The sequence below is a fragment of the Myotis daubentonii genome, chromosome 2, assembly GCF_963259705.1.
Source record: "Myotis daubentonii chromosome 2, mMyoDau2.1, whole genome shotgun sequence".
Classification (NCBI taxonomy): domain Eukaryota; kingdom Metazoa; phylum Chordata; class Mammalia; order Chiroptera; family Vespertilionidae; genus Myotis; species Myotis daubentonii.
Window position 1 is genome coordinate 4,912,652 of NC_081841.1, and position 27,683 is coordinate 4,940,334.

At 54.6% G+C, this 27,683-nt stretch overlaps 1 protein-coding gene across 3 annotated transcripts; it reads left to right on the forward strand.

Annotated features, from left to right (window-relative positions):
- Positions 1-1,970: 1,970 nt before the first annotated feature.
- RANGAP1 (Ran GTPase activating protein 1) lies at positions 1,971-27,049 on the forward strand. Of its 3 annotated transcripts, none has more exons than XM_059680786.1 (16): positions 1,971-2,330; positions 6,556-6,698; positions 11,317-11,444; positions 14,274-14,333; positions 15,282-15,461; positions 17,395-17,529; positions 18,775-18,933; positions 19,021-19,134; positions 19,700-19,799; positions 19,891-19,975; positions 20,916-21,105; positions 21,978-22,097; positions 23,321-23,423; positions 24,413-24,501; positions 24,741-24,862; positions 26,057-27,049. In XM_059680786.1, exons 2-16 carry the CDS (start codon positions 6,587-6,589, stop codon positions 26,124-26,126), a joined length of 1,767 nt encoding a protein of 588 aa, XP_059536769.1. In that variant the 5' UTR covers positions 1,971-2,330; positions 6,556-6,586; the 3' UTR covers positions 26,127-27,049. The 3 variants fall into 3 exon arrangements, with proteins under 3 accessions (XP_059536769.1, XP_059536768.1, XP_059536770.1); XM_059680785.1 differs by having other exon boundaries at positions 1,975-2,330; positions 6,549-6,698; XM_059680787.1 differs by lacking the exon at positions 6,556-6,698 and having other exon boundaries at positions 1,975-2,330.
- Positions 27,050-27,683: the final 634 nt, after the last annotated feature.

A 27,683-nucleotide genomic window follows, 5' to 3' on the forward strand; every position in this document is an offset into this window, starting at 1 on the left:
TCTCCCTGTTTTTGAAAGTTTGCTATGCCACTCTTTTTTATGAAAGACCTACACTGTGGTCTCAGCCCACTGTCCCTGCGGGCTCTGCATCCTCAGGTTCAATCAACAGGGCTGGAAATATTTTTTGGGGAAAAGTTATGCTGTTGTACCGTGTAATTAGGCCTTATAGTGGTTACATCTGTACCAAACAGGTAGACTTTCTTTCCTGTCATTGCTCCCTAAACAATATAGTACAGCAACTGTTTACACAGCATTTACATTGGGTTAGGTATTACAAGTAATCTAGAGATGGATAAAGTATACAGGATGATGTGCTTAGGTTATATGCAAATACTACACTATTTTACATAAGGGACTTGAGCATCTGCAGATTTTGGCACTCTGGTGGGGTCCTGGAACCCATCCACCATGGATATTGAGGGATGACTACCTCTTTTTCCTAACTGAAAGAAATCAGAAAGATTTCAGAAAATAGACGAAAACTAAAAATAGCGTTAGTGTTTGTGGTGAGCTACCTTTGGGTTTTGCAGTGAGCTGTTATACACACAGTGTGCTGTAGAAAGTGAAACTGCACTGTAAATACGTTATTTCTACTTTATATAGGCCGTGTATCACATCATTCTTGCTTTTACTCTATGCTTGTGTTAGCTTAGATTTTATGTGTTATTTGATATGATTGGGTAGGTTATTTTTTGAGTCTGGGAACCCTTAAAATTTTTCCCATTTAAATTAATGGTAATTGCTTCTTGGCTTTACATCATGAAGGCTTACAGGAATGCTTGAATCATTTGAGAATAAGTTGCAGGCCTCATGCTCCTAATAATTTCAGCATGTATTTTCCCAAGAACAAGGGCAGTCTCCTACATAACCCAGTACAGTAATAAAAATCAATAAATTTAATTGATACAATACTGTTATCTTTCAGTCCTATGATGCAACATGCCCAGAGCGCTGCCGCGGGTCCCCTCTTCACCCTCCCTTTTCAACTTCTGCTAATTGTCTCAATATTACCTTTTTTTAAAAAAATTTTTTTAATTGATTTCAGAGAGGAAGGGAGAGGGAGAGAGAGAGAAACATCAATGATGAGAGAGAATAATGGTGATGAGAGAGACTAATGGATTGGCTCTCCTGCACGCCCCCTACTGGAGCCCCTACTGGGGATCAAGGGGGGAGGGGCAGAGCATGTGTCGTGACCTCCTGGTTCATAGATCCGCGCTCAACCACGGAGCCATGCTAGCCGGGCTCCATATTACCCTTTATAGTACAGGATCATGTATTGCATTTAGTTGTCCTGTTTTGTTAGCCTCCCTTAATCTGCAACAATTCCTCGGCCTTTCTTTGTCTTTTTCACGACAGAAGGTTTTTGGAAGAGTACAGACTAGTTATTCTGGAACTTGTTTGGGATTGTCTGATGTTCCCTCGTTATTAGATGAATTGTATGCATTGCTCACTGGATGGTGATGCTCCGTTCTCAGTGCACCACATCGGGAGGTGTACGATGGATGCCAGTTTGTCCTGTTATCAATGTTCAGGTGGACGATTTGGGTTAAGGTAGTGTAGTGTCACCGAGTTTCTCTATCATAGGGTTACTATTTTCCTTTTTTTTTTTTTTTTCCTTTTTAATTATCAAGTAATTTGTGGCTATTTACATGGAAAGCTTCCAATATCCTTTCAAGTTCATGGGACAAAAAAAAAAAAAAAAAGGCGCAGCTTTCCTTTTAGGAAATACCTACCGCATGCTGAACTGACCCAACAGCGTGCCTTCGGCTCTACGGCTTTGTTAAGTGAGTTTGCACCTTTCCGGAAGGGCGGGGATGCTAGGCCGCAAGGCATAAAGGGAATTGTAGTCTTCCGGGACGCTCACGTCTAAACGCCGCCCCATGGTCTCCCGCAGAAAGAGCCAGAAGCTGAAAAGGGAGGGCGGAGAGGGGCCGGCGGCGGCGCTCTGGGCGCGTTGCATCACGGGATTGGTAGTTCGCGGCCGCTCTCTGCCGCGCCCCAAGCGGGAGAACTGGACTACCACTCCCCGTAGGCCACACGCGCGGGGGCCGGGGAAGCCGTCAGGGCCTCGAACAAATCAAATCGAAGGAAAGAAACTGCCGGCTTTCAAAATCCTCCTCCTCCGCCATCATCCTCCGCCGTGCGGCGAGCAGGTGGTGTCGAGACGCGAGTGGGGAGAACCGTCAGGAGAACTGACGGGCGGGCTGGGCATCGGGACCGCTGGACTCGGAGGCGGCGACTCCGACCTGCGCTGCCGGACCCCACGTCCTCGCCCCGGCGGAGTTCGCGCCTGCTCGGGTCTCCCCGCGCGGCGGCGCCGGCTGTTTACGGTAGAGTCGGGTCCCCTTCCTTTCCCGTCACCTGCCGGGGATGGGGTGCGGGGCGGGGGTGGCGCGTCCCTGGAACTGGACGTGGGAGGTGTGGGGCCTCCTGAGCGTGGCCTCCCCTGCGCCTTCCATGGCCGAGCGCGGAGGGGCTGGGAGTGGGGGGCCGGCCCCCCTCACCAGTGGGGACACTGAGGCTTAGGGCGCCTGGCTCGCCTGGCCGGGGCGCCCCGCACGCCGCCGCGGGCAGTGGCGTTTCCTGTTGGCGTCGGTGTCAGCTGGGGGCGGTGCGCGTCCTCCCGGGTCCCGGGTGGGGCCCCCGCGCCGCCCGCCTGTCATTCGCGGCCCGCGCTCGCCGCCACCGCTGCCTCCACGCCCGCCGCCGAGGGCCGGGCTGGCGTGCGTCACCGCGGGCGCCTCGCGGGGGCGATGGCTGTGCATCAGAAAGCGTGTGCCGCCCCTCCCGCGAACGGGGAGGCTGTGCGTGTGTTTACTGTTTGTCTTCGCTGCTTTGCAGACTTTGCACAAGTGAACGCACCCCTCTGGCTTGGGGTTCCTGGCCTCGTGGGTCGGTGTGTGCGCTAGACTGAAGGGTGGGCTCCTCTCCAGCTGATAAGTTAGTTCTGTGCGCCTATTACTACCTTTGGAGGCCTCACCTCCACTTTTTAGCCTCAAATTGTCCCCTCCAAGAACTGCCAGAGGTGGGGGAGTTTCGGGGTAATTCTTATTCCGTTTCAGACCGCGGTCGGCGCACTTTCTAAATGCCACGCGGGTAAGAGTGGTCGTGGCAGGTCACCCCTCTCCTCTGCTAGGAACCGTCCGTGGTTCTCCTCGCCACTCAGAATAGAAGCCACCGTTCTTCCCATGACCTTTGTGACTTGGGCCTTTGTTCGTTTTCTTTCCTCATTTCTTCCCTCCTTCCTCCCAGCTCTCTTTGCTCCAGCCCCGCTGGCCTCCTTGTAGTCCCCCCCCCCCCCCCCCGCCCCCTTCCCCCTGCCCCAACTCCTTCCCCCACAAGAGCAGTTGCATTTGCAAGAATGCGCTTCCTCCCAGTCTTTCTTTCCTAATAAGTTCTCTAACCACACTACTTGAAATTGCGCGGGCGCACACCAAGAAAATTGTTTACCCACCCCTTTTTCTGTTTATTTTTCTTCAGATACTGAGTATCTTGTTTAAGTTACTAAATAGCTTGTTTAGAACGTGTTTCCACAGTGCAGGACTTTGTTTCATCATGCACTGCTGGTACCTGGAACGATGTCCAGCACACACCAGTACTCATAAATGCTGAATGAATGAGTGGAAGACTGCCTCCTTACCCCAGAAGAATAATTCATGCTTATTGATAAAAACAGACAGGCCCTGGCTGGGTAGCTCAGTTGGTTAGAGCATCGTGCCAATATTCAAAGGTTGTGGGTTCGATCTCCGGTCAGGACACATAATAACAACCAGCCAATGAAGGCATAAATAAGTGAAAGAATAAATTGATGTTTCTCTTTCCTTTCCTCTCTCTTAAAAAAGGAAAAAAAAAGAAGAAAAAAAGGACAGACTAGGGCAGTGGTCCGCAAAATGCGGCTCTCGAGCCACATGTGGCTCTTTGGCCCCTTGAGTGTGGCTCTTCCACAAAATACCACTAGTGGGCGTACACGTACAGTACGATTGAAACTTAGTGGTCCATGCACAGAAGTCGGTATTTTGTGGAAGAGCCACACTCAAGGGGCCAAAGAGCCGCGTGTGGCTCGCGAGCCGCAGTTTGCCCACCACTGGACTAGGGTGATAAGGGTTAAGATCAGGAGAAGGGGATGGGAAGCTGGCTGCTTAGGCCCAGAGGAAGCCAGGGGGAGTGAGAAGATGGGGAGCTATCACAACTGTACGTTGAGGGTGAGTAGATTGGGGAGGAAGCCGTCTGGATGGAAGCAGTATCTGTGGAGTCCCTTAGTTCTGTCTGCCTTGATCTCCCCTGTTACCTGCCGTTTCCCCTGGAGAAATGGAGTGGTCCTTTCTGAGTCTGCTGGACTCCCGGCTGGTAGCTCCTTTTTCCAGCAGCTCTGCCCCTGGTCTATTGTGATGGTGGCTGTTGTGATGTAGAGATCTCTGGTGTCCTAGGAACCCCTGAGGTCTGACCACCGTGGGCTGCCTAGTCCCCTGGCCAAGGTTGAAACCAGATGTGCAGTGGGCTGACCCCTCTGCCCCACCCCCAGAGTCATGCCAGCGTGGGTGGTGGGGCATTCTCTGGGATGGATGACCTGGATCCCGTAGCCTTCTATGTCCTGTTTGAGGAATGGGACCCTCCAGCAGAACGTAGCCAAGATGATCAGGCAGGTGTGTGCCTGGGGCAGACTCCTTACAGCCATGGGTCTGGGAGTTAACTGCCTCTCCCTGGGGCCCAGGAACTGGGCAACTCACAGGGCTTTGCTAGGTCCCAGCTGGGGCAGTTGGGTTCTCCCCAACCAGGGACCCAGGAGTCTCTCCTTTCTTCCCCCACTCTGTCTCTCTTTTATATGTAGCATTTTTATTTGTTTATTATTATTATTATTTTGGTTAATCCTCACATTAGAATGTATTTTCTCTTTTTTTTTTTTTTTTTTTTTTTTAGTGAGGAAGGGGTGGGGGAGGGCGTGGAGAGAGACATCAATGTGAGAGACATAGATTGGTTGCCCCCAAGAATGTGCCCAGACCGGAGCCTGAGGCCAGGAATCAAACCTGCAGCCCAGGTACATGGCCTTGACCGGGAATCGAACCTGCAAACCTTCGGTGTGAGGGCCAACGACACTACCAGCCAGGGCACATTTAAATTTTTTAACAAAAAAATTTTCGTTGAACTGATTTAAAGATTTCATTTGAAAGATTTTAAAACAAGTTATAAAATTCTGTTCCAAGTATTCAGGTACAGTTTTGTGCAGTTTTAAAATTATACAGAAACTCGAGTTTTACAATAACATTAGCTTTAGCAACAGATTACATTATAATGAAAATAATTACAAGGAGGGGTGGGGGGCAGACTCTTTATAAGAAGTGATGGAAGGAAACTTGACTTGGGGTGATGAACACAATACAGTGTACAAGTGATGTGTTGTAGAATTGTGCACCTGAAACCTGTATCATTTTTTTGAAACCTGTATCATTTTGTTAACCAGTGTCACCACAATACATTAAATAAAAAGTAAAGAATAACATAAAAAATAAAAGAAAATAATTACAAACATTAAATATGAAAACATTCTCTCCATAACATGGGTCTCAGTTACCTTCTCGTTCATTGTAGCTATCATTACTTTAAAAATAGAGATAAAGTATATTTGTTTGGGTTTTTCCCACACACAAAGTACATATATGTTTATAGGGCATAGTAATGTCAGCCACCTGTCGTCACTGAAGAGGGCAGTAAGATAGCATTCTTTGTCATCCTGTGAAAGAAAAATGCAGACTGCCATAAATTTGATGTTGCTTCTGAGCGGTCTGCCACCAGCTAACCAGTGAACCTGATGTGGTGCACACAGTACTCATAGCCATTCTCCATCTTACCACAAAGTACCGTTCTCCCAAATTGGATTGTTTTCTACCATTTAAAGATTTTATTTATTTATTTTTATTTATTTTTATTTTTTTTTATTTTTTTATTGCTTAAAGTATTACAAAGGGTATTACATATGTATCCATTTTATCCCCCCGCCCTAGACAGTCCCCTAGCCTCCCCTATTACCCAGTGTCTTATGTCCATTGGTTATGCTTATATGCATGCATACAAGTCCTTTAGTTGATCTCTTACCCCCCTACCTCCTGCCCCCCAACCCTCCCCGGCCTTCCCGCTGCAGCTCGACAATCTGTTTGAGGCAGCTCTGCCTCTGTATCTATTATTGTTCAAAAGTTTATAATGGTCTCTATTGTCCATGAATGAGTGAGATCATGTGGTATTTTTCCTTTATTGACTGGCTTATTTCACTTAGCATAATGCTCTCCAGTTCCATCCATGACGTTGCAAATGGTAAGAGTTCCTTCCTTTTTATAGCAGCATAGTATTCCATCGTGTTAAAGATTTTCTTTAAAGCACAAAACTAATCACATCAGTGACATCCTACAGCACTTGTGTATACTTATGACTTGAACTGATTTGCTAACATAGCTTGCTTATAAACGATTCGTGGGTGCATTTCATGTGCCAAGCAGCTCTGCGATGTTCTCTGGAAATGAGCCTCCTCTCTCTTAATGAAACTTTGGTCACCTCAGTTTGCAGGTTTCTGGGGGAGCCCACCAGTGTGTCCAGCATGGCCTCTGAAGACATTGCCAAGTTGGCAGAGACGCTAGCCAAAACCCAGGTGGCTGGGGGACAGCTGAGTTTCAAGGGCAAGAGCCTCAAACTCAACACTGCAGAAGATGGTGAGTTCCGGGGTGGGCTGGCCCAGGGGAGGAAAGGGAGTGTGGGAACGAGTGCTCACTCTTACTGGTTGTCAGGCTCATTTAGCTACATTGTCACATTTTGTCCCTGCAGCTCTGAGAGGTATCACTGGGCCCATCTAACAGTGAGGCTCAAAGATGACTTGCCCTTGAGCATGCGCAGGCTTCCCTGCCGGTCTCTATGTTTGCGGTGGGCATTCCTGCCAGGATGGCTCAGGCTGGCAGGTGGGGAGGGCCCCTTTATCTCTTGGGGGGACGGAGGCAGTGAGCGACCACAGTTAGTGGCAGCCCCAAGGTCTAGTTGCTAACTTCTTACTTCAGATCCACTCCCACCTTCACCCCCATGACCCCAAGATGGTCTGGGAATACCTGTCACCTTCCCCAGGGCTGAGGCCCTCCCCCTGGCGCTGCATGGAAACAACAGTCTGGTCCCTCTTGGGAGGTCTGGCCGATGCAGCTGCATCTCCCCGAGGGAGGGTGGCCGCCCCTGTCTGTGTGCAGGCACCAGGATGGGAGAGAACTAGGAATCAGAGTGCAGACCTGTCTTTCCATCCCTGGCCAAGGCAAGCCTGGCACTGACCATCCCTGATTCCCCTGGTGTCTGGAAGTGAAGGCACCTATGTTGGTACTTTTGGCCCAACCAGGAAACTGGCCCGGAGTGTGCGTGGCAGGCTTGCCCCCGCCATGTCAGAGACTGCTTCAGTTTTTGCTGCTGCACACTCCTAACATGCTATAGGCTCTTAAAATGTACCCAGCTCCTCCCTGTGTTTTTGTTACTTTTGATTCTTGCGTCATCCCTGAGATACAAATGTTGCTATTTTAGAAATAGGGAAAAAGGACTTTGGAAACTTAAATAACTTGCCCAAGGTCATACAGCTGGTAAACAGGGCCAGGATGTTGAGAGAGGTCCGGCTGCATCCTGTTCCTCTGCTTCTCCGTGGACATTCAGCTCAGTGCCGTCAACGTGGATTTGCTAATAAACGCTATTCATTGAACAGTGTCAGGCAGGGTCTTAAGTGCCTTACAAATAGCATCTCGGTTTATCCTCTCAAAGCCCGTGAAGTAGGTTTCATCTCCATTAAGGCTCAGGGAGGTGGTATGATTTGCCTGAGGGCACAGCTGTAAGTAGTGCAGCTGGATTCGAACTCAGGTTTCTGTGGCCCTAAAATCCGTGCAGATAGCCAAGCACTTCACCAGCACAGGCTGGACATGCTGCCTCCCGATTCGGTCACTCAGGATGCCCCCTCCAGCCCCAGCCTCGGAGGAGCTCATGTGGAATGGGAGTGAGGTACTCAGTAACGAACAGGAGGTGGAAGGTGAAATACACTCTGAGACCTGAGTGGAAGGCTCAGGGAAGCGTGTAGTTTGGGAAAGGGACCACTTTGAGTGTAGGAGGTCCAGGACGTCTCTGTGGATGAGGTGTATTTGAACTGTCGTGGAAGGAAGATTTAAGGAGAGAGCGCACTGCAGGCTGGGAGAAACACGTGAGCCAGACACCGACGCTGAGACCCACAGGGTGGGCTTGGAAGAAAAGTCAGAGTCCCCGTGCACTGCTGGTGGGAATGCAGACTGGTGCAGCCACTATGGAAGACAGTCTGGAGTTTCCTCAAAAAATTAAAAATGGAACTCCCATTTGACCCTGTGATCCCACTTCTAGGAATATATCCCAAGAAACCAGAAACAACAATCACAAAGGATATATGCACCCCTATGTTCATAGCAGAACAATTCACCATAGCTAAGATCTGGAAACAGCCTAAGTGCCCATCAGTAGATGAATGGATTAGAAAACTGGTACATCTACACGATGGAATACTATGCTGCTGTAAAAAAGAAGGAACTCTTACCATTTGCAACAGCATGGATGGAACTGGAGAGCATTATGCTAAGTGAAATAAGCCAGTCAATAAAGGAAAAATACCACATGATCTCACTCATTCATGGATAATAAAGACCATTATAAACTTATAAACAATAATAGATACAGAGGCAGAGCTGCCTCAAACAGACTGTCAAACTACAGCAGGAAGGCCGGGGAGGGTTGGGGTCAGGAGGGAGTGGGGTAAGAGATCAACTGAAGGACTTGTATGCATGCATATAAGCATAACCGATGGACATAAGACACTGGGGGGTAGGGGAGGCCAGGGGGTTGTCAAGGGCGAGGAAAAAAGAGACATATGTAATACTCTTTGTAATACTTTAAGCAATAAAACAATTAAAAAAAAAAAAGTCAGAGTCCCACAGGGACCCAGGGCAGAGGCCCTTGAATGCTGTGCTGAGGAGCCTGGCGGCCTCATCTTGGACCCACAAAGGGCTCTGTCTTGGCTGGGAGTGAGCCAGCGCAGACAGGGTTGGGCAAGGGCCTGTGCAAGGAGGCCATGTGTCTGATGATTAGGTCAGGCCCTTTTCTCCCCAGGAAGTCATTTAAGGACCAAAGAAAGGCCTTTCTGCTTTGTGTGGCAGAGTAATGAAACCTGGAGCTTGTTAATTTGTGAGGCGACAGAGGCTGAGGAGAGAAATCCCTGCCATGGAGCCACGTGACAGCTGGTTATTTAGGGGTGGTTGGGGCCCATTTCTGATCTGTTGTTAAGTTAGTGTCACTCCATTTGGATTGGAAACGAAGTGAGAGAGGCAACTCACGTGTGGCCCCCACCTCCTCCTGTCCCTGCTCTTCCCGTTTTGGTGCATTTCCTTCCCAGGTTGGTCTGTGGAAAGTACAGCACCTATTTCTGTCCTTAGGTCACTGAGGCAGCATATGTTGTCTTCCCTTGGGGCCCTGCTTTCAAGGACTCTGTAAACATGCCTTGAGCAGCCCTCCTCGCCCCTTGTTGACCTGGCCAGTCCCTGGGTGTTAAGGGGCGCTCCCCTTTGGAACAGGTCATTCAGCCCTTGCACAGGGTGCAGTCACCCAGGAGAGGGGCCAGGGAGGGGAGGGGAGGGATTAAGGAGCTTCTCTGCTGAGGGGCTGCTTGAAGTCCATGGTTGTACACAGAGGCAAGGGTAGAGGGGGGAGCATGTACGTTCAGTTTTGGAAAAGCAGCCCTGCTGGCTTCCCTGAGCTCCTGGGCAATGTTGCTTCATTCCTTGAAACCTCAGCTTCCTCTTTTATGAATGGAGGCCCATTCCTGTCCAGCCTCCCTGTTGAGAAATGGAAAATGGATGCTGGGTCATTCGTTTTCTACCTGGGTGACGTTGGTAGGCATTTACTTCCCCTCTCTGTGTCTTAATACAGTCACATAAAATAGCTGTAACAGTAACCACCTCATTAGATGATGTGGGGAATGTAGGAGTCAATGTGTGGAAAACTCACACGGTAGTGTGTTAAGTGCTTATCTGTATGAGGTAGTGAGCAGAGGAGGTAGTGAGCAGTGGGAAGACAGTATTAACAAAGTCACCATAATGAGGAAGTTCATTTAGACGGTGTAACATTGTAGCAGGCTCCATAGGAGATCGGGGCTGTGCTGCCTGTGAAGATTTGACCCTGTTGGGAGCTTAGCAAGGGTTTCTGAGGACGTGCAGCGGAGGGGAGACGGAGGGAGGCAGGGTCGTACAGAGGTCCCCAGCTTGGAAAGCTTTGTAGGGACCCCCTTAGCGATCGCAAGTTAAAACCTTTCTCAAGACCCTCTGAGGGCTTTGTAACCTGGAAGGTCAAGTTCAAACTTTTATCTCCCATATGTATCTCCATCTCTTTTCCACTATTTGTTTCATGTAACTAGTGTGTTTTGTTCAGATTGTAAAGTTAATACATGCACATTATAGAATACAGAAACATTGGAAGAAGGAAAAAAAACTCTATAACTTTGTTATCACACAGCCCAGGGATACAACTACTGTTAATTTTTGTACATTTTTTTAGTCATTTGCTGTGTGTGTGTTTTTCCTAAACATAGCTGAGTTCCTTTTTCTTTTTTCTTTTTTTAAAATAATTAGGATCATATTACAGATAGTTTAAAAGCTACTTTATTAACCTGAATCACTTATAATCCCACCACCTAAACATAACTGCTTTAACATTTGGTTTCTATCTTTCTGGACCTTATTGTGTGAATGTGTATGTTTGTTTATATGCTCATATGCACATACTAGAGAGAATACAAATAACATATCAACCTATCTGCTGTTGATGGACATTTCGGTTGTTTGGAATTTTTCATCATAATAAAACAGCACAGTGATGAACACCCCAAACATGAGTAATGGAACGCTCGAAAGCCTTCGTGCCATTGTAGCTGCTGGCCCCCTAACTTGGGTGCCGTTTTCCCACTGGGCCTGCTGCCCTGCCTGTCCTGGGAGGCTCCATGCACACCACCCAGTAGGTGTCCAAGCTCTTTCTTTGCCTCAAGCAGCCAGTTGGTCTTTCCCTTGGCTCCCAGACCCTTACGCATGCCTTGTTTTAACACTTGTTACAGAAAAACGGTCTGTGTAGCTGTGTCCCCTGCTGGACTGTGAGCCTGTGTGATTGTTCTTTGTGAGTCAGGGCCTGGCACATGGTAGGTGCATCATCGCTGTAGGAGCTTGAGTGACAAGGTAGTGTCTGGGCTCTCCTGCCTCGGCTGTTTGTGATTCCAAGTCTAAGATTCTCTCCTTTGGTCTTGGGCAGCCAAGGATGTGATTAAAGAGATTGAAGACTTTGATGGCTTAGAGGCTCTGCGCCTGGAAGGCAACACGGTGGGCGTGGAAGCAGCCAGGGTGATCGCCAAGGCCTTGGAGAAGAAGTCGGAGTTGAAGGTGAGACCTGCGAGGGGACGAGCTGCCCCAAGGGGACTGGCTGGGGATGAGCTTCCACTCACGGCCGCAGACCTTCCCAGGCCCACGGCCAGCTCTGCCTCTGGCTTCCCCAGAGCACTCGGCACTGGCCAGGGTCCTGCTCTTGCATGATGTGTCCATTCGGGTCCTCGAATGGGACAGGGAGATGGTATTGGGAGTGTAGCGGGTTTATTGGGCTACACGTGTGGAGATAAAGGGGGTGGAGCAGAACGGGACAGAGAGAGCCTTCACCTGCACGGCCGCTCTGGCGCCTGTTAGGAGGGACGGGCACAGAACCGGCATGGGAACCTCCCTGCTCTCGCAAACGCTCAGCCTGCTCCAAGCAAAGGCTGCCCTGTCCTATAGGGGAGTCTGGTGTTGGGCAGAAATGCCCCGGCCTTAGCTTGGATGCCTCGGCGGCCGGCTGACTGCCCTCCTCACGGCTGATTGGCGGCCTCTTACGGGCTAGATCCAAGGGGTGACCCTCCTCGTGCGTCCCAATGTGGGTGCCACTGAACGCCAGTACGTCAAGATGCTCTTTGGGAAAAGTGGGTCACCACATTCAAATCACTAGGAAGATGTTGCCGCCTGCTCTTGTTTGCCGGGGTCGGCGTGTGTGAGTGTAGCAAAGCCCCCAAAGAGTCCGGAGGGAAAGGGCCCTGCTTTGCAGGTGAGAGCGGCTTAGTTCATAAAAGGCTGGGCTCGTGTTGGTCTCCTCTGCACGGGTCCCTTAGTCCTCACAGCCACCCAGGCATAAAGAGTGTCCATTCTGTAAGTCACGGGACCGAGGCTCAGGGGGCTGAGTAATGGCCCGGGACCCTCCTGTTGCTGAGTGGCCGAACGCATTTGGTACTCCTGCGTCCAGTGCTCCTCCCCTGGGCTTTGGGAACGGGAGGGCGTGCAGGGCTGGGCCACGAGAGAAGTGGAGTGGACTTGCCTAGTGAGGGCCGGCCGGTTTATGAAGTGGCCCCTGGTGCTTGTTTGCTCAGGAAGGTCATGGTCGGGTGAGCAGCCGGCAGTGCTTGTGTCTGTTCTCCTGCCCGGGAGGCCCTTCCTTGAGCAGAAGCTGGACATTTTCCTTCAGAAGAGTTTAGCCCTTCCCGGTGGCTGGTGGCCTGTGCAGGAAGGGAACGGAGCAGATGCGGCCTGGGCCTGGGCCTGGAGGCTGCGGAGCTGAGCTTCGGCACCCAAGGGCCTGGCTTCAAGCCCCAGCACCACCACCTCCTTGCGCTACGTGGCCTGGCACTAAACTCTGAGCCTGGGCTCCTTCATGAAAAGTCTTTCCTCCCTGAGAGGTGGTTGTGATGGCCAGATGCAGGCTCGTGTCATGAGAGTGCGGCCAGGGGCAGCGCTGCCTGCGTCCTGTCCCCTGTGCAGACCCAGTGCCTCGAGTCACCCGCCCAGCATCGCGGGCCTGCTTCTGTGCAGGAAGGAGCCCAGGGCTGGGGCCGGGGCTGGGGGAGCTGCCCTTGATGCCCATTGTGCTCTGGCACATGCTGACGGGAGATGTTACCTCCCCTGTGGTGACACGTGCACAGTTAGGTTGTGACAGAGGAGAAAGGTGTGGCCCACAGTTACACATCTCAGGAATGGGCCGGGATTGGAGCCGATACTAGCCTCCTAACTGCTGTGCTGCCACTTGAGATTGTGAGGCCTGAAGCCTCTCTCAGAGTCAGAGATGGGATTGTCGGGCCAGGGTTCTGATCCTGGGGTCCGTTAAGTCAGAATCAGAACCCAGGCCATGTTTCATCAGTCCCAGGTTTGGTCAGGAAAGGCTGGAGATGCCAGAGTGATAGTTTAGATCAGTGGTTCTCAACCTGTGGGTCGCGACCCCTTTGGGGGTCGAACGACCCTTTCACAGGGGTTGCCTAAGGCCATCCTGCATATCAGATATTTCCATTACGATTCATAACAGTAGCAACATTACAGTGATGAAGTAGCAACGAAAATAATGTTATGGTTGGGTCACAACATGAGGAACTGTATTTAAAGGGCCAGAAGGTTGAGAACCACTGTTTTAGATGGACACAGCGGCCAAAGTGGGAGGGGAGGGTAGTGCCCATGCATTGAGACTAAACTGCTGGGCAGCATAAGACGGGTGCTGTGGCCACCACTTCTGTGCCATTTACCTAGTATTTCCTCGAAATCAGCTCACTTTGAAGTAATTGAAAAGCAAACCCGGTCCCTTCTATAAATGGGGACATGTTATCCTGTCCTGGGGCACTTCACACACACAATCCACGGGTGTCCCAACCCACAAGGCCCTGAGCCCGAGGTCTGCTCCTTGGCTCGAAAGGCAGACGAGTAAGAAGTGGGGAGGTGGGCAAGACCCGGCAGCCTCAAGGCGAGCTCGGCTCCTGAGGCAGCAGGAAGGCTGAAAAGAGGCTCAGAAAGAGTAATTTCCTTGCTGCTGGATCCCCCATTGTTAACGTTGCTGTTCCTCCACCACCCAGTCATGTTCACGTTGCTGCCCCCCAGCCCGTGTGGGAAACTATTGGAAAGGAGCACTTGGCCGTCTTGGTCCTGGTCCTGGTCCTGGCACTGCCACTGCCATTTGTTCCCGGAGCATCTCCTTTCTCTCACCCATGTGCCCCCCCCCCACCCCCCAGAAGCCAGAGGCTTGGGCAGATCGGGGTTTTCCTAACCTTCTGCTGAGCCCCCACGGCCCTTGCGGGTCTCCAGGCCCCAGCAGCTTTGGCCAGAGCGGGCCCAGCTTTTCGCTGACAGAGCCCAGATGAAGAAGCCTTGTAGTGCTTGGTGGGTAAGTCCATGAGGCGAGGCCTCAGCTAACTCTTCCTCCTCCTTTCAAAGCGATGCCACTGGAGCGACATGTTCACAGGGCGGCTGCGGTCGGAGATCCCACCAGCCCTGGTAAGTGAACGGGCCGCGGCGTGCGCCCCCTCTGGCCATTCCAGGCCTTTTTCTAACACCTTCTGGAGGCCAGGATATGCCCTGTGGGTGACTGAGATGCTGACACGGAAGGCTGGCGAGCACAGCATCTGCCCTGCGTGAAGTCCAGGGAAGGTGGAGCAGGCTCGGAGGGTCTGAGCAGCTCTGCCTGCTTGAGGGCGAGAGGTCAGTTGGGGCAGATCTTAGGGCTGGGCCTGCTCCTGTGGGTGGGGCAGCCAGAGACCAGCTTAGGCATTGCCTCCCCTCCCCCATTCCCTGATCTTTGCCCAGCCTCCTCTCCGCCCCCTTCCTCCTGGGCACTGCGGTCCCATGGCTGGAGGGCCCGGGATTGCTCAGCATCTTTTTGCCGCAGCTGGTCCTGGGCAGAGGCTTCGGTTTCCTCTCCTCCGTCTCCCAGCACGCTGGACAGCAGCATCCGCCTGGGGCCCGAGATTGCTGCTCACACTCCTGGGTGGGCACTTGCCTCCAGCCTCCATCGGCCCCTCGCTCTGCCTCCTCAGCTTGGGGGGCTGTTGCTTCCACACGCCTCACCCACCTCAAAGCCCATTGTTCTGTCTCAGTTCACAGTTCTTGGCCTGGCCTTCAAGGCTCTTGCCCAGTCTGACGCCTCACTTGCTTTGTAGCAAAACCCGATTCCCTTCTAGCCTCAGCCTCTCTGGAATCTACCAGCTGTCGCCCCAGGCACACACGTGCTGCTTTGTGCTTATGTCTCTGCTCATGTTTTTACTGCTGCCTGGAATCTCATGTTTGATTGGCTGATTCTCATCCAGACTGAGTTCAGATGTTACCCCCTGACCACTTGGCATGCACCAAGCCTCACTCCCTCTGCCAGTTCCCACCAGCCTGAGTGCCCCCCGGCACAGAAGCAGCACCTGGTAGGACACTGACATGAGCTCCCTCTGTGCCCAGATCTCACTAGGGGAGGGACTCATCACCGCCGGGGCCCAGCTGGTGGAGTTGGACCTAAGTGACAATGCATTCGGGCCCGATGGAGTTCGAGGCTTCGAGGCCCTGCTGAAGAGTTCCGCCTGCTTCACCCTGCACGAGCTCAAGCTCAACAACTGTGGCATGGGCATCGGTGGTGGCAAGGTGGGTGCAGGGGCCCCTCCTTCACGTCCCCGCTGTCCTTCACTCTCCCTCCCTGCCCAGTCCCCACTACACTTGCCTCCATTGGCAGTGTGTGCCCTGGCCACCCACCATCTGGGTTGGTTGGCCTGCTTTTCTCTTCAAAGGAGAAAGGCCTCAAAGGTGGCAGCCTGTGGCCAAGTGGGGAGAGGAGATGGAGTTCGTGAGGGTGGGGTTGCCAAGCAACCACCCCAGTTCTTTTGTTGCTTGGCAACACCGGCAGTATTGCATATGTGCTCCGACTTGCTGGCTCTGCAAAATGCAGGGCTTTGGGTGTCCCTAGGCCTGCTGTGCCCTCAGAGCAGTTGGCAGAGTCTCGTGAGGCCTGGCTGTGCATGTGGGGAAGGAGCCCAGAGAGAGAGGGCGCAACTCGCCTTTGTTCCTGGGGGGCCCGGTGCTCCCCCATCCTGCTGGTCAGCCCGCTGGTCAGTGTTGAAAGGCTCCTCTTTTCTTCCTAGAACCTGCACAGAGGGAGGAGGCTCTATAGCCTCTTCTTGCTCCTTTCTGGCTCTGTTAGGCCCAGATTCTAGGAAGACTCAGTGCCTCCCCTTCACGCTCTGACCTACAGTAGAAAAGGGCTGGGATGCAGGAATTGACAGCGGTCGGGAACCTTCCCTTTGAGGCTGTGTTATGTGCATAACCTTAACTCTCCTACCCATGGTGACAGGTGGGTGATGCTGTCCCCCTCTTTTCAGATGAGTAGACCTGGGCTTAGAGATCTGGGGTCGAGTGCCCCAGATAATGTGGGACTTGAATGTTCATCCACGTGGCCCTGTCAGGGCAGCGGGAAGAACCTGTGTGACGTTTGCAGTGCTCCAGGCTGAGGAGCCAGATTGGCCTCCCCTGCAGAGGGTGCCTGTTTCCCTGCCCCCTGGGAGGGGGAGCAAGGGCCACGCTCCCCTGCTGTCCCGGCCCGCCCTCCCCCCAGCTGATCGGGAAATAAGCTTGGTGTGCGTTACCACCTAAAAGATTTGAGTCAGCACAGAAATCGGGCCCAACCCTGCCTAGAGTGTGATGTGTTGGGGGAGCCAGACTCATCCCTGTAAAATGCTTCCATTTTCCACCCCTCACCTCGCCTCTGCCAGGGAACTGAGGCTTAGAAGCTGCTCCAGGCACCACCCAAGGACAGGGGAGACTGGGTTTAGGTTTTGCTCCCAGCAGCTGAGACCCCGCTTTGTGTGGCTGCCTGCACACTGGCGTGTCTCAGACGGGCTCAGGGGGGCCTTGGTCTCCATGGCCGGCTCCCCTTAGATCTTGGGGAGCGTGGGAGAGACACTGGAAGACTTGGGTCCTGTCCAGAGTCTGCCACTTGCTTAGCAACCAACCGTAGGACCGATTCTGTCCCTCCCTGAGCCTGCGTGGCTTGTGACAGTCCAGTGGCTAACTGTGAAAGCCCTTCCCGGACCTGGCTTCAAGTTGGCCCCTTGGTGTTGGTCTCTCCCTTCCCTCTGGGCCCTGGTCACCCATCTTTACCATGAGGCTACACCCCCAGGGTGGCGGGACCGCACATGAAGCAATAGATGTAAAAGCTCTTTGTAAATTATAGGGTGCTGGGCACATGTGAGAGGTGACCATTCAGCTTTTGAGCAGTTCTTTTTCTTTTTAAAAAATTTTGAGAGAGAGAGAGAATATGAATTGATTTGTTGTTCCACTTATTTATGAATTCGTTGGTTGTCTCTTAAATGTGCCCCAACCCGGGATTGAACCCGCAACCTTGGCGTTTTGAGACGATGCTCCAACCAACTGAGCTACCCGGCTAGGGCTTGAGCAGTTCTTTGTTCCCGTATCCACCACCAGTGGGTGGCATGGACATTGAAGACTCATTCAGTGGCATTGCTGCCCTACTGGGAGAAGGGCCTCCTGCGTAGGCCTGGGCCTCTTACCTTTCCCCCCACAGATCCTGGCGGCAGCTCTGACTGAGTGTTACCGGAAGTCCAGTGCCCAAGGCAAGCCGCTGGCCCTGCAGGTCTTCGTGGCTGGCAGAAACCGTCTGGAGAACGACGGAGCCACTGCCTTGGCAGAAGCCTTTGGGGTGAGTGGTTCTGCATGTCCTGGGAGTGCCTCCAGCTCTGGGACAGCTGAGACCTAAGCAAGTCGCTTCCCCGCCCTGAGCCTGCTGGTCATCCTACAGGGGGCTGGTTGCTCTGTGTATGCCTGAAAGTTGCACAACCCTTCACCCAGGTGAACTGGCAGTGGCCCCCTGGTGTGCTGCCTGAGAAGATTGTGAGGCTGCTCTGAGAGTCGGGGGCATCTGCCAGGCGTGGTGGTGCTGGAGCGGTGGGGTCAGCGTCTCTGGCCTCTAATGGGCAGGGCAGACTGGCCCTTGAGACAGGGAGGTGGGAAGGAGCGGCGGCCCAGGTGCCCCACCTCCTCCCCCAGGACCCTGCTGAGTCCCTGGTGGTGAGCTCCGTGAGAGGACCAGACCTGCCTCCACAGGGTCTGTGCCCCTCCTCTTAACTTAAACGTTTTCTTTGGCCAATAATACTCTATCAGCGTTAACGGTACTCAGGCCAGAATAGTGTCCCCCAAAGTCCTGCCCTGAGGGGTCTCCCTGCCGAAGCTCGCTGCCTCAAGTCAGAGTGACATGGCAGGGGAGGAGGGCCTGTGTCTGACTGGGCCCCTGGCTGCAGGGGCGCCTTCCCCTCTGGAGCTGGCGGGGCAGGTTACCATCCTCGCAGACGAAGGCGCCCTCTCTGCACCCTCTCCCTCGGCCGCCGTCCTCAGTGCTGGGAACAGGCGCGTGGTGGGTGTGCTGGGCTGTCCTCAGGTGTCCTCTGGGGCCCTTGGGACGGGGTTCTTAACCCGGGCCAATGGGACCCCACTAGCCTGGATACAACAGGGAGCCTTTGCACATGGATGGGGGAAATCACATGATTTTCATCATTAACATGGCTAACGTATGACCTCACTTCAGTCGGGAATGTAAACTTTAGAATGTCTGTGACTTTGTTAACAGTAGCAATCGCAGCCGAAACCGGTTTGGCTCAGTGGATAGAGCGTCGGCCTGCGGACTGAAAGGTTCCAGGTTCGATTCCGGTCAAGGGCATGTACCTGGGTTGCGGGCACATCCCCAGTGGGGGATGTGCAGGAGGCGGCTGGTCGATGTTTCTCTCTCATCGATGTTTCTGACTCTATCTCTCTCCCTTCCTCTCTGTGAAAAATCAATAAAATATATTTAAACAAAAAAAAAAACAAAAAACAATAGCAATCGCAGATGTTTCATGTCAAATTATAGTTGTTACACATATATAGAAATCTTCATGTTTCTTACCATCAGGTCATAGGGACTCTGAAGGAGGTCCACATGCCCCAGAATGGGATCAATCACCCCGGCATCACTGCCCTGGCCCAGGCTTTCGCCATCAACCCCCTGCTGCGGGTCATCAACCTGAACGACAACACCTTCACTGAGAAGGGCGCTGTGGCCATGGCCAAGGTGAGGCGGGTGATCCGGGTGTGACGTTGGCTCAGGGGGCCTGGGTGAGGCCTGCAGCCTCACCCTGGCCCTCACTTCCTCCTGCAGACCCTGAAGACCTTGCGGCAGGTGGAGGTGATCAACTTCGGGGACTGCCTGGTGCGCTCCAAGGGCGCTGTTGCCATTGCAGACGCCGTCCGCGGGGGCCTGCCCAAGCTGAAGGTGCCTCTGGGGTCAGGGTTTCCCCCACTTGGTCAGGGGGTGGCAGAGGCACGGGGCCTGGGTTCTTCTGCATCCTCCCTCGTGCCGTTGTGCCAGTGCCTTCTCCCCTTTGGGCCACAGTTTCTTCTTTAAAAAATAACATTTTTATTAAGTTCAGAGAGGAAGGGAGAGGGAGAGAGAGACAGAAACATCAATGATGAGAGAGAGTCATTGATCAGTTGCCTCCTGTATGCCCCCCACTGGGAATCATGCCTACAACCCTGGCATGTGCCCTGACCAGGAATCGAACCATGACCTCCTGGTCCATCGGTCAACTCTCAACCATTGAGCCATGCTGGCTGAACAGTTTCTTAATTTTTAAAATGAAATCATTATAGTTGACTGTATATAAACATACTGGGTACCTGGCACATCACTGGGTACATGGCATTTCTGTTGGTGTCATTCTGGCCATCTGGAGGACGGAGCCTACCTTCCTCCCCTGGGGAAATGGAGGCTTCCGAGGAGGACCTGGTTCTCCTGGCCCACATTTCTGCCTGCCACTACCCCTTCCTCTTATTTTTAGGAGCTGAACTTGTCATTCTGTGAAATCAAGAGAGATGCTGCTCTGTCCGTGGCTGAGGCTGTGGCAGACAAGGCCGAGCTGGAGAAGCTGGACCTCAATGGTAAGTAGTGGCGGTGGCCTCAGCACAGGCCTGCCGGTGGGTCTGACCCTGACCCTGTTTCCTCTTCTCCCCTTTCCCCTGCCCGGAGCAGGCAACGCCCTGGGAGAAGAAGGCTGTGAGCAGCTCCAGGAGGTTCTGGACAGCTTCCACCTGGCCCAGGTGCTGGCATCCCTCAGGTAGGGCTCTGGGCGGTTAGGGACTCATTCATTTTATTCATTTCACAAACATTGATTGAGGCTGTTATGTACCAGGTGCTGTGCTAGGCATTAGGGATGTGGAAATACAACAATGAAGGTGCCACTTCATTCTAGTGGGGCAGGGGGTCCAGAATAGCCACATTATTATTACATGTTCAGCAGAGGGACAAAGGAGGGCAGAGGGCAATGTCCCCTTTAGCGCAGGGAGCTGGGGAGAGCTCTGAAGGGATGATGGCTGGTCTGATGCTGACGGATAAGGCAGGGCTGCCAGCATGAGGCCGGGGTGGCCTGGGGCTGGGCTCCGCATTGCTCTCAGAGACTGTCTAGAAAGGGAGGGACCCATGCAGGAGGGTGGGGGTTCTGGGTTGCAGAGCCCACTGGAGGCATGGGGGGAAGGCGGCCTCCTCCAGTAGATAGCACCCTCTCCCTCCGCCCCTGTAACCTCCAAGTTGGCTTCATTCCCTGTCATCCTCAGTCACTGCTAGAGCTCTGCTGCCCCTAGAATGTGGGGACTCGATGGGCTCAAGGCTCAGGGTCCAGGGGAAACAGAACAGCTGTCCTCGGGGCAGGAACCCCCCGCCCCTCCAGCTGGGGCTGCTTGTGGTCAGCAAGATAAGGGGGGCACGGCCCTGGGCATCTCAGCCTGGCAGTGTTCCTGCCAGACCCCGGGCCCCCTGAGACAGTTCTCTTCCTTTCCTGTGTCCCCCCAGTGGGTCTGGGGGCTCGGACAGGGACGCGATCTGATTCTCAGCATGGGCTTCCCTGGGCTCTGAGCTATGAGTGACCGGCTCCCTGGTGACCCACTTGCCCCACCCTGAGAGCAGCTGCCCAGCTGGGGTCTGTGGGTTCAGAGCCAGGCCTCAGAGCCAACATGGGCCATGGGCTGGGAGGGTCTGCTTTAGCCAACTCCTCTCTGCAGTGATGATGAGGGTGAGGATGAGGATGAAGAGGACGAGGAGGAGGAGGAAGGAGAAGAAGAGGAGGAAGAGGAGGAAGATGAAGAGGAGGAAGAAGAAGAGGAAGAGGAGGAGGAGGAAGAGCCACAGCAGGGAGGGCAAGGAGAGGAGTCATCCACACCCTCAAGGAAAATTCTGGACCCTAACAGTGGGGTGAGCTCCTCATCGTTTGCCAGGATCAGAGCCCCGCCCACTGACCCTAAAATCCTGAGAGAGCTTCTCGGGGCCACAGGGCAGGCGCGGAATCCACTTGAACACAGAGGCCACCAACTATTTGCTGTATTCGTATTGAGCCCAGTATAGATGTGTCTACTTAGAAATTATAGCGTATGTAATGCTGCTATGTTGTGTATAAGACATACATAAATATTTCTAAAAGAACAGTAAAAGAATAAGAATAGAGAGAGAATTTTCCCACCCCTCGGTGGGTTATCGTGGTGACCTGTAGGGACAGCCCATCCCGTAGGCTGGCGGGGACGTGACCCGGCTGGCACGTGGTGCCCTTCCGTGGCCAGGAGGCTGGTGGAGCCAGGGCTGCCGTGCCCTGCCTCACTGATCCTGTTCCCTCCAGGGTCCCCAGTAAAGCTTCCGGAGGACTGTGGGTTGGACAGGGGTCCCCTGCTCTGCTGAGTTTGGCTTTCCTAGTTTTAGGGAAGCATTTCAGCCACCACTTGGCAGTTTTAGTTTTTCTCTGGGCACCGCTGGTGCTCACTAGCCGTGCTTCTTCGGGCCAGGCTCCATCCAGTCTGGGGGTCCACGGTAGGGCCCCATGCCTCCTGAGTCATTCCTGGGGCATGTCACGTCATGGCGAGGGCCCACTTGGTCTTAAAGGCTCTTGGAGTCCTCGGGAGGTGGCTTGTCCCCAGCTCAGAGGCTTGAGCGCTGGGAGCCAGTGTCTGGGCCTGCCCTTTGGGGAAGTGCATGTGAGTGGCAGGAAGAATTCAGACTCTGAGCCGTGACTGGCTCGTGTTCTGGGTGAGGAGTCTGGGTTCAGACCTTACCGTGCTGCCTGTGCCCCCATCCAGGACCCAGCTCCCGTGCTGTCCTCCCCGCCTCCCGCTGATGTCTCCACCTTCCTGGCCTTCCCCTCCCCTGAGAAGCTGCTGCGCCTGGGGCCCAAGAGCTCCGTGCTGATAGCCCAGCAGGTGAGAGTGCGGGCCTGCCGCAGCAGAGCTGCCGGAGAAAAGGGACGAGCCGAGCGTGGGACCGAGAGGGGAGGCTGTTAGGGGAGTGGGCTGCCAGGGTTCCTTTCATACGCAGACGCTTTTATACGTAGACGTGTGAGTGAGTGTGGCGTTATAAGGCAGAACGCAGACGGGCAGGCCGGCCGCACTTCAGACGACTGGAATTGGGGAGTGTGTTCTCTTACACACACAGCCCTAGCTTCCCTCTGCATGGTCTGTAGGACCAGCTGCCTCTAGAACAGCCGGCTGCCCAGGACTCCTGTGGCCATCATCTCGTGTGTATTGTGGGCAGGCTGCCCTTGCTCTGGCCTCCCTTGCTGGTTGGTTAGTGGGTTTGGTCATTCATCCATTCTTTCACTCATTCATTCTGAGGTGATTATCAAGCACCTCCTGTCTGCCAGGCACTGTTCTGAGACCTGGGCGTGGTTTTTTTTTAACACTGTTGGCAACTAGAAATGGAGACCTGTTACTCTTACTGTACAGATGAAAACACTGAGGCTCGAAGAGGGTGAGTGATAAATAGAAATAAAATGGGCTCACTAGCTCTAGCTGGTTTGGCCTGCGGACTGAAGGGTCCCGGGTTTCATTCCGGTCAAGGGCACATGCCCCAGTAGGGGGCGTGCAGGAGGCAGCCGATCAGTGATTCTCTCTCATTGATGTTTCTGTCTCTCTCTCCCTTCCTCTCTGAAATCAATAAGAATATATGTGTGTTTTTTTTAATGGGCTCACTCTCGGTTGGCTTGGCTGATTTCCTTGTTTTATCTGTTTTTGTTTTGTTTTCATGATAAGTGAGATTGTATAATGTGAACCTATTTGTGGCCCACCTTTCCATCGGCTACGGTTCATCGTCTTCCTGTGTCAGTAAAACTCTCTGTGCCCTTTGCCTGGGGAGGAGATGGAGCAGCCAGGCGGCCCCGGTTTCTGGACGTTTGCGTTGTCGCGCCTTTTCTCGTTAGCGGTCAAGTTGAGGTTACTTGGTTGCCTGGGAATGTCTGCACCGGGGGTTATTCAGGTTAGATCATGGGAAGGGGTCAGAGTCACCAGGTGCGATTGCTGCTTCATTCAGTGTGTGTGGCCCACCTGCCTGGGCCGGGTCCACGCCAGCTCTGCGGGGACCGTGTGGGCCAAGGCAGGACCTGGGGCTCTGGCCCCTGCTGACCAGCCACTGTGTCCTGTGTCCTCAGACCGACACCTCTGACCCGGAGAAGGTGGTCTCTGCCTTCCTGAAGGTGTCCTCTGTGTTCAAGGATGAAGCCACAGTGAGGACGGCAGTACAGGACGCAGTAGGTAACGTGGGGGTGGGGCCTGGGGGGCTCCTGCCTCTTCGCTGCTCCAGGGCGGGACGTTTCCAGTTATTGGATCCCCTCCAGCGCTGATGTATGAGCTGCTCTCGGCCCCTCCCACCTGTTCCTCTTGGGTTCTCGCTGGAGGCTCTCCTCTCTGGTTTTTGTAAATGGGGGGACAGAGGCCTTTCCCAGGTCAGCTCAGCTCTATGCATCTAGAACTCGGGCCGGGACAGCCACACAGGAAGACCAGCTGGCCACAGCCCAGGGCCCTGGGGAGGCACTGCTCTCAGAGGAGGGGTGTGAAGACTGAGCCTTTGTCCCCAATTCTGAACCTTTGCACACGTGTCCTCTCCACCTGGAGGTTCCCCTGCTTCCCTGATACCTTTCCCAGGCTTTCCGGGATCTCTGGTCCCCCTCCCCCAAGCCCTGTCATGAGTTCCCTTTCCCACCTGGTTCTCTGTTACCTCCATCAACCTCCCACCTTGTCAGCTTGTGCTGGGGTGGTCCAGGTCCTGCTCGGCAGATGAGAGGAAGGGCCTGCCTGTGAGGGGCACAGCACGCGGAAAAGGCAGCATTGGGGCAGGAGGGTCACTGAGCAACGAGGCTGGGTAGGTGGGTGAGAGCCAGGCAGGGGTCTCCAGGTGGTCTCCCTGAGAGCCCAGCCCCATTTGTGAGGACAAGTTACCCAATTGTTTCCCCGAGCAGCCCAGCACAGACTCTCCTCCGTCTCCCTGTCCATCTCCCTCGCCTCCACAAAGTGGCTGAACCCTCACTTCATCTCCACCCCAGCCGTGCGAGGTCCCCGAGCCCATTTTACTTGAGAGGCCAGGACAGGGAAGGGCCAAGATGTCACAGCCGGTAGAGCCAGCCCTTCCCCGGTGCTAGCTGTCCCCTCAGCGGGACTGGCTTGAGGAAGGGCTGATGGCCTTTGGCCCGAGGCCCGCCCTTTGCGGCAGTGAGCGCTCTGCCCACGCTGCTTCTGCCTTGCAGACGCCCTGATGAAGAAAGCCTTCAGCTCATCCTCCTTCAACCCCAATGTCTTCCTCACCAGGCTCCTCATCCATATGGGTCTGCTCAAGGTGCGGCTGGAAGGAGTGGTGGGAGGGCTGGAGGGGGTGCCCCAGCGGGTGTTCTGGCCACGCTCCACGCCCCGTCCCACACGAGTCCTGTCAGGGCCTGCCACCCACCCCGTCCTGGGCTTGGCTCTGCTCCAGCACCTTGGCCGTGGGGCTTCTGAGCAGGGACTGGATGGTGGAGGCCCTGGGCCCCCCCAGGGGACCTCAAAGCTCACCTGCAGCTCCGTGTGTGCCCCTCACAGAGTGAAGACAAGGTCAAGGCCATTGCCAACCTGTACGGTCCCCTGATGGCACTGAACCACATGGTGCAACAGGACTACTTCCCCAAGGCCCTTGCTCCCCTGCTGCAGGCATTCATGACCAAGTGAGTGTGTCCCCGGCGGCGCCTGGTCCGAGGCTTGCTGGCCTCCACTCGGCTTGTGAGAGGCCCTCGTGCCTCCCAGGCTCTTGGCATCCGTGTTGGGTCTCGCTTCTGTGTGACCACCACTCCTGAGGCCTCCTCCCCGGCCCAGCTGAGGACACAGGACTCGGGGACAAAGCCTTTCCTTGCGAGAGACTGAGGACGTAGCGCCCCATTTTCCAGAGGGGAAGCCCAGTCAATTAGGAGCTTGCCCTCACCGGCGCTCGGCGACGTTCCTCCGAGCAGTTCTGTGTCCACTCCCACAGCAGCCGAGGCCACGGGGCCTGGTCGTGCTGGCCCTGCACAGCCACCGGCCGTGATAACCTTGGCCTTGGCCTGGAGGATTCTGGGGCTGGTGAGCGCTGACCAGTCAAGTCATGAGGAGCCTCTGGGCCCTGTTGGGGCCCAGCATGGATGGGGGGTGGGCTGGGCCCCTGTCCTCATGGAGGCCTCAAGCCTCAGTCTCCCCATATGACCAACCAAGGTTGTCTCCAAGGGCTCTGACCAGCCACACTGCAGGTGAATCCAGTGCCTCGGGGGACAGTGGTGGGCAGGGGTGGACGGGGCCACCCCCACCGCGTGTGCATCCCCTTTGAAAAGTCACTATGAACTGAATCCGGGGTAGGGTTTCGGGTGGGGTTGAGTGAGACGGGGCTGGAGAGGTAAGTACAGCTTATTACCATTATCACGGGTCTTGAAGTCTGAAGCAGCATGGAATTAAGCAAGGACCTTAAAAAAGCAGTGACACCAGCAGATACGCCCACTGGCTGCAGTGGAGACAGGGACTGGGAGAGACTGAGGAGCTAGGGGACAGCGGAGAGCTGTGTGCTGACGTTCTACTGCCAGCCACGTGTGGCCCTGGGCTCCACACGGTCAGCACGCTGAGGGCTGAGGAACACTGCGTTCCACAGACTTAGCGAGAACATGGCAGTGCAAAATACAGCAATAGTTTCGTGTATTTCATTAATCTCATAGTAATTATATATTGAAAGGATAATATTTTGGATCCATTGGGCTAAATAAAATATATTATGAAAATTTAAAAAAGAAAAGTTGTGAAAATTAGAAGAGTGGAGTCAGGCACATTTCTAGCTGCAAAAATGGCCCCACGCTCTGCTGCCACCCGAGCTCCCCGCCCACCGGTGCCTTTCCCCACAGGCCCAACGGCGCCCTGGAGGCCTGCTCCTTCGCACGCCACAGTCTGCTGCAGACGCTGTACAAGGTCTAGACCTGGACACGAGGCGGCCTCTCCTCGACCCTCAGCCTGGACCAGTGACGGGAAGGGACTCGGACGAAGGACTCTGGCCAGAGGCAGGGAGGGTCTTTGTTGCGTGTGTCGTGCTGGTCCGAGTATGTGTGTCGGTGTGGTATGCGTGCCAGTGTGTGCTTCCTGTCGGGGTCTGGGTGTTTAACGTCTCCCTGCTGGGCTGGCCCTGGTCCGCCGGAGGGGAGCTGGCCCAGGAGAAAGGGCTGTGAGCTGCGAGCTGCTCTGCCATTAAATTCACCGCCATCTGAGGGCGCTCTGCTTGTCTGTGCCTCAGGCTCGGCCTGTGGCTGTTCCCACCACTTTGCCTTCCTTGCCCTCAGGCTGCACCAGCGCCTGGGGCGTTGCTGCCCACGTGCTGTCCTCCCTCTGGGCTGTGGCTCGGCTGCCTTTCTCACTGCCTGGGCCTCTGCTTCCTGTCACCAAGCCCGGGCCCTGCAGCCACCGCAGTCCCCACCGTCCATCCCTGCTGTGCTGACCCTCCCGTGAGAGACGGAGACGGCTGTGGGTGGAGCCCCGGGGTGGTCAGCAGAGGGCCAGACCCTGGTGCCGTGCCATGTGGACAAGACAAAAGCCAGTGGGCCGACACCAGAGGGTCCTGGAGTAGAAGATGCCCCGACGGTGCTGGCTCTGGACTCCGAGGAGATGTCAGTGACTGGCCTGGAGGGGCACCTGGATAGGCCACACCTGTTCTCTAGCCTGGGGGGCGAGGGCGGGGGCGGGGGCCGGGCCCACTGCTGCCTGAGCTGTGTTACTGAGCTCTTAAAGGAAGGGGTGGGGCCAGGGGGCTGGACTGGCCAGCGATGCCCTCAGCGTCCTGTGTTCCCTTCGTGCTCCGTGTCCGGGCTGTGCCTGAGGCTTCATAATAAAGTCGTGTGACAACAGTGGAGACTGAGAAGCTCTTCCCCCCACGGCCATTTGGGGCCTGCGTACCTGGCACCCCACCTCCGCTGAAGGGGCAGTCATTCCTGCCGAGGAGTCCCCGTGCCAGCCTCGGGTCATCACCTGGGACAGGTCTCCCACCAGGGCCCGATGCGTCCTCCATGTGGGCACGCCAGCGCCCTGACAGCCGAGCGGTGGTGCGAGGACCAGGCTCCAGCTCGGGGGCGCTGGGGGGGGGTGGAGGGCTTCCCCTCCAGGCCTGTTTCACCTGCCGGGCTCCAGGCCATCCTCCCCCCTCCCTGAGCACAGCGCCGCGGGTCCCAGCATTGCCCCATCTGTGGGCCTGGCTGGGCTGGACACTGCTGACTTCACCACAGGCTCCGCTGTCTGCAGTCAGGACCCCCTGGGCTGGCCAACAAGGTCACTGCACAGGGCCGGGCCTGGCTGAAGCCACTGAAGGGTGTTGGGCTGTGGGGCCTGGACGAGAGGACACCTCCCTGGAGGGTCTTTCCTGCCATTGCCACATGTGGTGGAAGGACAGGCCCGCAGACCCTCCTCACCTCATGCCGGGAGAACAGGCACCCTGGGGTCCACTGGATGGAGAGCTCCTCTGGTTTTCTGGGGGCAGGTTTTCCTACT